Source organism: Pseudozyma hubeiensis (genome assembly GCF_000403515.1).
Source record: "Pseudozyma hubeiensis SY62 DNA, scaffold: PHS68, whole genome shotgun sequence".
In the NCBI taxonomy this organism is placed as follows: Eukaryota; Fungi; Basidiomycota; class Ustilaginomycetes; order Ustilaginales; family Ustilaginaceae; genus Pseudozyma; species Pseudozyma hubeiensis.
Window position 1 is genome coordinate 443,073 of NW_012133850.1, and position 11,293 is coordinate 454,365.

The following is an 11,293-nucleotide window of genomic DNA, read 5'->3' on the forward strand; positions in this document are numbered from 1 at the left end:
TGCTGGTGGCGGTTGAGGATAACAGTCGCCCGTAGCTTCAGACAGACCGTCGATGGGGCTTGTAGTAGGGTTTGCTGGACCTAGGATGTCTTCTCCGGGATAATCGGTGGCAATTCGAGTACAGGAAAGGTCAATGTATTGTACAATTGATGGTTTCTCAAAGTGTGCTCTCCAGGCCATCGGAAAATTTCGAGAACCCTGCAAGTGGAACAGAAAAAAGTTAGAGGCAGCCCAACGCAGACCCTGAAAAGGAAGGATTCCAACCAAGAAGACTTTTTTTTGGCTGCACCTTACTCCACAACCGGAGCTTACATAAGCCAGTTTTGGTTCTTGAGTTCTTTGTCACGGAGCATCTTCTTCCTTTCCATTCTTGATCATCACCACTCCCTTGAATCGAGACTCAGTGTCAGCACCAATCATGGCGGCCTCATCGACATCATCACAAGGACGACTCTTGCTTCCGGGTCAGCCAGTGTCCGTTGCATCCACCTCAAAATCGCAGCTCGAGCTCGGACTTGGCACATATGCTCGTGGAGACTACATCCTGTCCTCCCTCGTAGGTTACGAAGCACGCGCGCCCTCCACATCCTCATCCTCTACCAACACATCGAAGCCGAAAGCGCCTCAATCAGAAACTGTATCCATCAGTGGCGTCGAGAACCGATTCGTTGTGCCTCGTCCAGACTCGACCGTGATAGCACGTGTCACCCGCGTCACTCCACGCCAAGCCTACCTCTCCATCCTCATCGTCGACGGACAACCGTGTGGATCTTCCTCGTCCACCTCGTCCACTTTCGTCCAGTCCGGTCTTGGCAATCATGCAGCGGGCGAAGGAGAAGGCATCGATTTCCAAGGCGTAGTACGATCGCAGGACGTCAGAAGCACCGAAAAGGACAAGGTCAAGTTGGCAGACTGCTTCCGACCGGGAGACATTGTCAGAGCCACCGTCATCAGTTTGGGTGATGCGAGAAGTTATTACCTTTCAACAGCGGGGAACAGTCTGGGCGTGATCTACGCTTTGAGCGCTACGTCAGCTGGTGCAGGAGCGGGAGAAGGTGCAGTCAGTGGTGTGGGAGGCGCGGGATGGAACGTACATGGCAACCCGATGGTTCCCATCAGTTGGAATCAGATGATTGACCCAGTCACGGGGACCGTGGAGAACCGAAAGTGCGCAAAACCTGACTCCATCTGATCAATTGCTATCAACTCACTGCACTGTACACTACACACACACACACACACACACACACCAGTCGCACCGACCTCAAATCTGATCATCACAACAGACCCAATCGAACCTTCCTTCTTGTGCGATCCAAAAACAAAACTGATTTCCAATCTAGACGTATCAAAGACTACTTCGAAGCTGTCGAACCTCGTACAAATACTCCTGGTAGCGCTAGATCGCTGCCGCCGCATCCAGAGCGACTTGCGGATACCGTCGTCTGTGCTGATCCGCGTGCAATGCATATCCTGCTTCTTTCAGGTGCGCCTCACTCTTTGCGGTGGAACAGCGAGTGTTTGCGCTTGCTCTCCTCGCTCATCACCTTGACATGCGGGTGGTCGGGTTGCTCACCCGGCTTGCCATCCTTCAAGATGTGTGCGCAGGTTCGGATGTTCTTCAACCACTCGTCGCCCTTATCGTCGTCGTCCTCAAACTCGGACAGGCCGATGGAGCCGAGTCCTGCTGCGTGAGCGTCTCGGCTAATGCCGTGCGGGGACGTGGTGCCGTCGTGCGCGTGCGCTTGGGCGTGTGCGCCGTCGATCGCCGAACGCAGCATGTCGGTCGAGTTGCTCCTCGACATGACGGGCGTGCGCGTCAGCGGGCTGTCCGTATCGCTGAATCGACGGCCACGCAAAAGGTCGCCCAGCGTGCAACGCAGCGAGGGCTCGACTGCCATCATTCGCGACAGCGCCGAGCGCGTCTCTCGTGGAAGCAGACGGAAGATGCTGTCCGCGGCACCCGAAGTGAACGTCGTCTGCGAAGAAGCCGACGATACGCTGTCGCTGCGGTGCGCATGCGGACGCACGTCGTCAAAAGCGCCTCCGTTGCCAACCTCGCCTGCTGCACCGCCGTCGGCCAGAGTGGAGGTTGGTGACGAGACTACCGGCGACATGGCGCCAGGGCTCAGGGTCGCTCCGTTGCCGTCCTCACCTCCGAGCACCCTGTTCGCCTCAAACGTGTCGCTGAGCGAAGGCGAGTGAGGGTTCGAGTTGATCGTGTGCGGCGTCATGTAGCCGGCCTCGTGCGCCGATCGGATCTGCGGCGTGGCGCTATTGTCATCCGAGCTGGTCACAGCATCGATGGTCGACATGCCCAGATTCTTGCGCAGCGCCGAGACGTGCTCGCTCGATGTCACGCGGCTAGCGATGACGCTCGACGCAGCCGTGCTGCTCTGTCTGCTCGGACCTTCGCTGTTTGACTGGCTTTTGGCCGCATCGGACGCAGGCGCCTTGCACAGCTCGGGATGCGAATTGACAAACAAGCGGAAGCTCGGATCCGACTTCATGTCCGGCAACTTCCACGGGAAGCGGCGCAGGATCATGCACAGGAAGATGATGGCACAACTCCACACGTCCGTCAGGCGCGGGTCGTACGTCTGCTGCGACAGTACCTCGGGCGCCAAGTACGGATCGGATCCGACCACACCGGTGGCCACCACCTTGCTTTTGCCGGGAGAGTGGAAGACGGTAGCAGTGCCGAAGTCGATGAGCTTGACCACATTGCCTGTGGTCATGACGCAGTTGTCGAGCTTCAGGTCGCGATGCGCAAGGCCCATCGAGTGGAGGTAATCGACACCGTCGCAGATCTGGCGGAAGACGCAGTAGATCTCCTGTCGACACATCTTGCCGCTCATGACGACGCTGAAAAGGTCGTAAGGGGCATACTCCATGACCTCGTAGTAATGGCCGTGATCCGAGATGATGTCGATGGTTTCGATGATGTTGATGTGGTGGAGCGTGCTTCCAATGCAGAATTCGGCCGTGACCTTCTTGATGTACTCCTTCTCGTTCTCGCCGGGTCTACGCTGACGGAACTCCTTGACGGCAAAGACAGTGTGGTCCTTGGAGCGTTTGATGAGACGCACCGTACCACCGGCACCTGAGCCGAGCACCTTGCCCCACTTGCCGTACTTTTTGGCCAAGTGCGCGTGGTCTTCGCCGAGCGGCGGCGAGTCCTTGCCGTGTCTCTTTGGCGTTGCGACGCCGGAGCGGCTGCTGTCGCCGCGCGACTCGCTATTGTGGTGTCCGATGTGGTTCTGCAGGAACTTGCGCAGGTCGGTGAGCGGGTTGTGGTGGCCAGAGTGCTCCTTGTCCTTCTTCTTCTTGCCGTGGCCGTCGTTATCCGAAGGCGATGCCGTGCCGCTGCCGCTTTCGCCGTGCTTGCGTCCTCCGCTGCTGCCGAGGCGCTCGGTGTTGCGTCGCGAGCCGAGTTTGGGGAAGATGAACTGCGGAGGCGTGCCTGTTGCATCCGTGCTGGAGCTGTCGACGCCGCGGGCCGAAGCGAGTCCGCTGGCACCGGCACCTTGGACGGGTTGGAACGAGGTCCCTGTCACCGTGCCGCTGAGGACCTTGTTGAGGCCGGAGCGACTCTGGGTGCCACTGGTAACGGGTGACACGGTTCCCGATGTGTCGTCGTTCAGGGCCAGGTGAGCGGAAGCACCGCCGGTGCCGATGGGCGTAGCGACACCGGAATGATCTGCATGCTCGCTGAGACCCATCTTTTTGAGATTTTCGGAGCGGATCCTTGCAGCGCTGGCACTTGGACCGGTGATTGCATCGACGGTTCCTGGAGTGACGCCAGGGGTGGATTCCATACCAGCCGTGGACGCTGGCGAGGCCATCTGAGACGGGGAGGACACGACGAATTCGCTGCCACCCTGCGTGGGCGTCGGTTCGTCCGTTTTGGTGCTACTGATGGCAGCGTAGCCTGGAGCGGTGGAGTCTTCACGGAGTGTCATATGGTTGGTTTGGGTCTGAAGGTGGACGACGTCGGCACCATCGCGATCTTGATCTGGATGGGTCGAATGCTGGATGATAGGATTCATGGGCTTTGAGGAAAGCATATTGGGCGAGTCGCAGATAAGATTCGCCGACGCTTGGGCGGCCGGAGGGCGGAAGCGACGGACTCGGTATTACGAGATGTCGAAAAAGCGGTGCGCCCAGAGGTGCGCTTCAGGCGGATTCGGATTGTGCTGCGCTGTCAGAATGAAGCGCAGCTAGTGTTAGGCGCGACAGAGTGAGTAGAGCAGAGCAGTAGCCGTTGCGACGATCAGATTGTCCACGCGACACGCGATGGCAGCTTCTCCGCGCAGACTTCGATTGCCGAGAACAGTTGAGACGGCCGGGCAGCGAAGACGACACTTGAGACGTCAGCGTCCTTAAAGCCGAGGCGAGTGGGACGAAAACCTTGTTCGCGCGATTGCGCTACGACGAGCCAGGTTCAAGGTTCCGCAAATTGTATCTGCGGTTCGTGAAGAGATGCTCGGTAGATAGGCATGAAGTGGTCCATCGACTCAAATGCGGATCGGATGGTTATCTCGGTTGTTTAAGAAGCGTTGAGTGCGTGTATGCAGATGCGTTGTGTTCCGTTTAGGCACGGAGCGGGTGGTGCGAGTCAGAAGGCTTTGACAGCGATCCCAGCGTGATCGTTCGATGCAGCCTGATGACAATCGAGGAGGAAGAAGAGGAAGAAGGCGGATGGCGGAGAGAAGCAATGATCAAGGTAGAGAGGATGGACGTCGACATAAGACGACAAGTAGAGGTGGAGGATGAATTGTCGAGGCGACGAGGCGCAACAAGAGGGAAAATTGCCGTCCCGCACGAAGCACTATCGAACACGCAGAGTAGTGGTAGAAGACTGTGCGGACACAGGAGCAAAAGGAAAGCAGAACGCAGAGACAACTGACCGGCAGCAGCAAAGGCCGACGCAGCCGTTGTTGTACAGAGACGGAGAGGCAACGCAGACAGCGCAAATTACCGTAAAAAAAACCAAATCACAATATGGGGAGGAGGGACACCTGCTGTTTCGCTCATTCCAACTAGAAAGAGGCAGTTGGCCAGAGGTCGATCGATGTCTTTTTTGGGTAAAGGAGCAAGGGCCACACCGATGTGGCTCGCAGCCGCACGGACTGCTGGAAAGAGGCGAAAATCAGAAAAGAAATCGAAAAACAAAAAATAGACGAGACGCTACTTTTACAGGTTCTCTTTTCCCTCTTCACGAAGCACGGGGTTAGACTGCAGAAACTGTTTGCAACGGTCCCTTTTGATGACATATGCCCGGCTACGTGTTCGGCACATGGTTCGATTTGAGCTTTTCGGCATCGGAACGTCCAATCACGAAAGTCTAAAATCCCTCGACGATGCCGAGACGAAAGTTTTTGTTGCTGCTCGTCGAAACTGCTTGCCATGACACTGACATTCGCATGTGCTCAAAAGTGACTACTCCGACTTACGCGCTTACATCCGAAGCCAGTCAAATGGTCCTTGAAACCGGAGCAGCGCCTTGTTGCTCATCTCGGAATGTAGGCGGCTTGCGGCTGTCTTGTCAAAGGAAATGACAAAAAGGCGAGCCACGAAATCGATGTGGAAATCTTCGCTCGGTATCTCCGCCGGAAAAACCGCGCAAAATCCACGATTTTTCCTGTCTGTTAATGCGAAAGGAGATACCTACCACGGCTTTTTCAAAGTTGACAGGCGTCAAGCTTGCCAAGACGCCACGACTTTTCCGCGAAGGGTTTGCGTTGCGCCGGGGTGACTACGACGGCGTTGTGCTTGCACCCATGCCTCGGCTCGAAGAACGAGAAAACGAGGCGCAGCAAGGCTAATGGCGAGGCAACCGTCTTCCGCGCGAGCATCGACCGGAGTAAGTGATGCAACACCCTCGCTCACGGAGAGGGGAGCAAATGTAGCTGATGTCCGACGAGATTATGAACACGAACGAGGCTATTCTTTCAATACGACATTCATCGATCGGAGCACCAAGTGAGAGATCAGATGCTTTGCTGTGACGTGTCCAAGGCTCTGCCGACGTCGACGCAACGGTCAAGAAGCCATTACCGACTACGTCTGTGTCGACCAGAAGTCTCAACAATGCACAAGCCTGCCCGCACACGACTTCAAAAGATTGACCCATGTCGAATTAATTGCAGCCGATGCAACACGAAGGACAGAGACGAAACTACTGACAAAGGGAAAGGGACGAGAAAGAACGTGCAAAGATAGAGATCAGATTTCAATGTTGCGCATCGCATGACAAGCGCGCGGGTCCACAGTCGGTGCCAGTCTGCTTGCTGCAAGTTCGTGATGGTGGCAGATCAGAGGCGTCTAGACGAGCATGGAGCCAGCGAGAGCAGCAACAACGCAGCCAACCATGGCAGCCGAGCCGACACGGACGCCGGTCGAAGCCGAGGAGCTCTGGCTGCTGCTCGTCTGGCTAGAAGTTTGCGAGGAGCTGGGACTTGAGTTCGAGCTCGAGCTCGATTGGCTCGCCGAGTTGGAGGAGCTGGCGCTGGCGCTGGCTACCGAAGACGAGGCGGAAGCCGAAGCGGAAGCGACCGATCCAGATGCAGTGGCAGACGACGATGAAGAGCCCGACTGGGTTGCAGCCGAAGCAGCCGAGACGATCCTACCCAAACCCCAGGGGATCGCAGGTCCCTCTGGCTGCTTAGCGTAAGGGGGCGACGTGACGGATCCGGTGGAATCAGCGATGGCGAATCGAGTCGTCCATGTGGGGTCTTGGCCATTGTGGGTGAACTGGAAAAAGTAGATAGCCGAGTTAGGCGATACGTTCGGGGCGGTCCACAGAAGCTTGCCGGCGCCCGCCGAGGTGCCGTCGACGCCTGTGGCAACCGTGTACAGCTCGGTCATGTTCTGGTTGGAGCCGGTCATAAGCGTGATCTCCATGCTCTTCCACGACTGGCTTGTGGTGGTGTCCCACTGGATCAAGAGCGGCGAGCCTTCGTTAGTGGTGCTGGGAGTAAGGGGAGAAGGAGCCGTGGATGCGGTCGACGACGTCGACTGTCGCTTGGCATGACGTGGAACGGCAGCGACTGACGAGACGCTGGTCAAGGCGAGCATGGCCCAGGGAGCAAAAGCAGCGAGCGAGAACTTCATGTTGACGACGAGGGTATCGAAGGTCGGGCGGCGGTATTCGCAGTGTGGTCTTGTAGTGATTGAGCGAGCGGCAAATGGAGCGGGGCACGAGGAACAGTGGGTGCGTCTGCGGAGATGATGAAAAATAGAGGCCGTGACTGAAAGAGTGACGAGGGTGAGAAGGCGGCTTGTCAGATACAGGGGAGATGGAAAAAGGAGATTGTGGTAGGAAGCGAACAACGAGATGGAGGAATACGAAGGTGATGAACAGAGGAAAGGAAGGAGGAGCAACAAGATGTCAAGGCCACCCCAAGACTGGTGTGCGGAGGACCGACGTTCGGACAGCAAAGTCAACTTAGCTCGAATGTGGCTGGCTGGGCTGGGGAGACTGTGTTTCGCACTTGCTTACGGTGGGCTCTCAAGAGGGTGTCTGCCTGCGAAGGATGGGAAATGGTCAGGGGCTGCTGCTGCTGGCAGGCAGAAGCAGCCTGCAGATGCCTCGCGGCAACTAACGCCGTGACAAAATCCCACCACTACTATGTCAAGGCAAACATTCGAGCTAAGGGACGGCGCGGACGAGTGCGCAAACGGAAAAAGAGAACAACACTCAGACAACAGGATCGACACGCACGCAGCACGCTCCATAGGAGAGCCTTGCCATGCACTTCACGTCAAAAATACAAAATTCTTCTCCGAGCAACATGCACGTTCTGCTGCGGAACACCGCAGAGGCGCAAAGACTCGAGAACAGATCGACAGGAACGAGAAGCGAGATGCAACTCGGCTGATCCTGAGCGGATTCGGCGCAGCAGGAGCGACGCCGCGGACACCCTCTGTACACACACACACACACACACACACACACACACACACACACACACGCACACGCACACGCACACGCACACCTTCTCTAGAGATGCGCTCGCGTGACACCACAAGCCATGTCGTTGCTGCATTCGTGGGAGCCGGTCTGAACAGCCAGCAGACCATGCCAACTCTCAAAGAGTCACAGGCCGCATTCTTCGAGACGATACTTTCATACCCAACGACTTGCTCCATTCGTCGCTGACGCGGAACTGCACACTATGACCTGCCTAGGCGGACACGAATGAGGGGAACGATGCTAGCCATCATTCAGGCGAGGCGGAAAACAGCGGGAACGGCAGCTGAGCAAACTCCGAGGCGTAACCTGTATCCTCGCGTGCTGGGCGAGCAGGGGTTGAAGAATGTGGGTATGCCTTACGCTAGTCGGAGTGTCAAAGTCGTAAGCGCACACTCGACTCGAGAGTCTCGAAAGATGCATCTGAGTGATTGGAATTTCTGCGCGAGCAGAGATGAGGTAAATTGCTGTTAGACCTCTCCGGCTCTTCGAGTAAAACGAATCGACGATTCGGATTTCGGGCGCCAGTCATCACGTGAGCCGGAAAAAGTGAGGAGCTTAGGGAAATTTTCGGGGGAAAATTTCAGTTTGAGAGGTGCAGAAACCAACGGACAAAGAGACCCTGGAAGCACTTCTTCTCAGCCTTTCCGAGCCTGACCTCGTCCATCATCTCGAACACGATTCCTCCCTTCATCTCGCTAGCAATCATCCTCGGCTGCACTAGGGTCACGAAGCGAGTTGTCGATCCAGGACACCACCCACGAGACGTAGACCTTCCGCCTTGTCCACAGCACCGCCCTGACCTAGGCGGCAATCACATAGCGCAACATGGCCAAGATGAAGCAGAAGGGAAAGTCGGGCGCGGCAAAAAACTACGTGACCCGTAACCAGGCCATCAAGAAGCTCCAGGTAACCCTCGCCGACTTCCGCCGTCTTTGCATCCTCAAAGGCATCTTCCCACGCCAGCCAAAGAGCGTTCGAAAGGCCAACAAGGGCTCGACTGCGCCCACCACCTTCTTCTTCGCCAAGGATATCGCCTACCTTCAGCACGAGCCCGTGCTTCAATCACTGCGTGAGCACAAGACTTTCGCCAAGAAGCTCTCGCGTGCAATTGGGCGAAGGGAGTGGGCTGCCGCCAAGAATCTTGACGAGAGCAAGCCAACCTACCGTCTGGACCACATCATCAAGGAGCGATACCCCACCTTCCGCGACTCGCTCAAGGACATTGACGACGCCCTTTCGCTCCTGACACTCTTTGCAAACCTTCCGGCTACCGACAAGGTCTCTGCGGATGTGATTGCCACCTGCTCGCGCCTGTGCGCCGAGTGGCAGCTGTACGTCATGAAGACCAAAGCCCTAAAAAAGGTCTTCCTCAGCATCAAGGGTATCTACTTCCAAGCCGAAGTCAACGGCGAGACCATCACTTGGCTCGTACCTTACCTCTTCACCCAGCACATTCCTTCCGACATCGACTTCCGCATCATGTACACCTTCCTCGAGCTCTACCAGACCCTGCTTGGATTCGTCTTGTTCAAGCTCTACACCGACGAGAACCTCGTGTACCCGCCCAAATTCGATGCGGCAAAGGACGAGCAGGCCGCCGGCTTCGGTGCGCTCAGCCTGGACCCGACTAGCGCTGCAGTGCTTCGCGGCGAGAACACTGTAGCAAACTCGTCCCGCAGCAACGGGGAGGCAGTAGCATCCTCCTCTTCCGCCGTCGTCACCGCTTCGGGCAAGAAGGTCTCGGCCAAGGACGTCAAGAAGCAGATCAAAGCCATCTCGAAATCGGGCAACATCGCCACAGATGCCGAGGAAGACGACGAGACGGTTGATGCGCTGGCACAGGCAGCAGAAGAGGAGCAAGACAAGTTCGTCGAGCAGCCTTCCAAAGCCACCGAAGAGCAGGAATTGGCAGGTACCTTGACGACCTTCGACGAAATCCAAGCGGCCTCGGCGGCGAGTGAGGGTGCAGCTCACGGGCTCTTCACACCGTATGTCTTCTACATCTCACGTGAATGCCCACGGGCTGTGATCGAGTTCGTTCTGAGATCATTTGGCGCTTTGCCAGGACGTATCGGATGGGACATGGTAGCTGGTGCAGGCAGCGCGTTGGACGAGGACGACGCCAGGATCACGCACCACATTATCGACCGGCCTGTGCCAGCAGGCGGTATGAAGAGATACGCGGGCAAGCGCGTGTTCGTGCAGCCTCAGTACATCGTCGACTGCGCCAACGCGAGGAAGCTGCTCCCTGCTGGAGCATACGGCCCTGGCCAGACGTTGCCACCACATCTGAGTCCCTTCGTGGACGACGCCGAGGTGGCACGCCGAGGCGGCTACGTTCCCGAGGAGGCGAGGGAGCAGCTCGGACTCGAGGCCGATGCCGCCGCGGTGGCTTCGGACGACGACGACGACGAAGACTCGGAAGAGGAGCTCGAAGCTGACCAGGACGTGGACGAGGACGACGACGAGGAGGAGACCGAGGAGGCTGCCACCGCGACTTCACGACCGGCACTCGCAGCACTTCTGGCTGACCCCACCGACGCCGCCGACGCCGGTCTGCTCGATGCAGCCGAGCTCGAAGCCGAAGCCGCCGGAGGCGAAGACGCATTGGAAGACATGCGCCGTAAGCACACGGCCGCGCTCAAACAGACCAAAAAGACGAGCAAAGCGTCGAGTGCGCCGAAGCGCAAGACGGAGGAGCAAGAGGCCAAGGAGATGTCCAAGATGATGATGAGCAACCGACAGCGCAAGCTGTACGAGAAGCTCAACTACTCGTCGGGCAAGCGCGCCGAAGAGACGGCCAAATTGCAGCAGAAGAAGAAGGCGCTCAACAAGAAAGCCGTCAAGGGCAGGAGGTGATGGCGAATTCCGTCACCTTCATGATTCGCTATCCTTGCTGATCTTGGTCCGTTCTCATCTCATGTCTTGCATATACTATCATTCCCGCAGTCGCAATGTCATTTTTTCGAGCCTAGCGTGCATAATGTCTCGTTACAGAGTGAGAGCCAAAGCGAGGTCGAATAGCCGCGTCGAAAAGTGGCGCTTCGTGTGGCAGCGCGCGATCGCACGCAGTGCTTTACTCAATTCCGAAAGCTGTGCTTCTGACGCTTGCGTTTCCGATCATTGTTTCGCATCCTACATCGCATCTATGGAGATATTGGCAGGCGCGCTCTTTTGGTATCACGCGGTCCCATTTAATAAAACCAGTAGGCTTGACAGCTGGCAGAAAGCGTGGGAACGCCAACGTCGGTGCTGCGAGGTTGATACCTGACCAATCCAGCAACTCGGATCCTCCGCGAACAGTGATCGGAGATG

The 11,293-nt window shown here is 57.0% G+C and overlaps 5 protein-coding genes across 5 annotated transcripts; 3 read left to right on the plus strand and 2 right to left on the minus strand.

The window, feature by feature from the left end:
• Positions 1–418: 418 nt before the first annotated feature.
• PHSY_007047 (likely exosome component Csl4p) lies at positions 419–1,192 on the plus strand (the record flags this gene model as incomplete). Its single annotated transcript, XM_012337643.1, has 1 exon — positions 419–1,192. One exon carries the CDS (start codon positions 419–421, stop codon positions 1,190–1,192), a length of 774 nt encoding a protein of 257 aa, XP_012193033.1.
• A 301-nt stretch (positions 1,193–1,493) lies between these two features.
• Positions 1,494–4,067, minus strand: PHSY_007048 (other/HAL protein kinase; the record flags this gene model as incomplete). Its single annotated transcript, XM_012337644.1, has 1 exon — positions 1,494–4,067. One exon carries the CDS (start codon positions 4,065–4,067, stop codon positions 1,494–1,496), a length of 2,574 nt encoding a protein of 857 aa, XP_012193034.1.
• Positions 4,068–6,373: 2,306 nt separating this feature from the next.
• On the plus strand, positions 6,374–6,676 carry PHSY_007049 (hypothetical protein; the record flags this gene model as incomplete). The annotated part of the gene is made up of 1 exon (XM_012337645.1): positions 6,374–6,676. The coding sequence occupies one exon, from the start codon at positions 6,374–6,376 to the stop codon at positions 6,674–6,676; it is 303 nt and encodes a 100-aa protein (XP_012193035.1).
• Positions 6,677–6,964: 288 nt separating this feature from the next.
• On the minus strand, positions 6,965–8,398 carry PHSY_007050 (hypothetical protein; the record flags this gene model as incomplete). The annotated part of the gene is made up of 2 exons (XM_012337646.1): positions 6,965–7,222; positions 8,339–8,398. 2 exons carry the CDS (start codon positions 8,396–8,398, stop codon positions 6,965–6,967), a joined length of 318 nt encoding a protein of 105 aa, XP_012193036.1.
• A 405-nt stretch (positions 8,399–8,803) lies between these two features.
• Positions 8,804–10,837, plus strand: PHSY_007051 (pescadillo; the record flags this gene model as incomplete). The annotated part of the gene is made up of 1 exon (XM_012337647.1): positions 8,804–10,837. One exon carries the CDS (start codon positions 8,804–8,806, stop codon positions 10,835–10,837), a length of 2,034 nt encoding a protein of 677 aa, XP_012193037.1.
• Between the last annotated feature and the right edge of the window lie 456 nt (positions 10,838–11,293).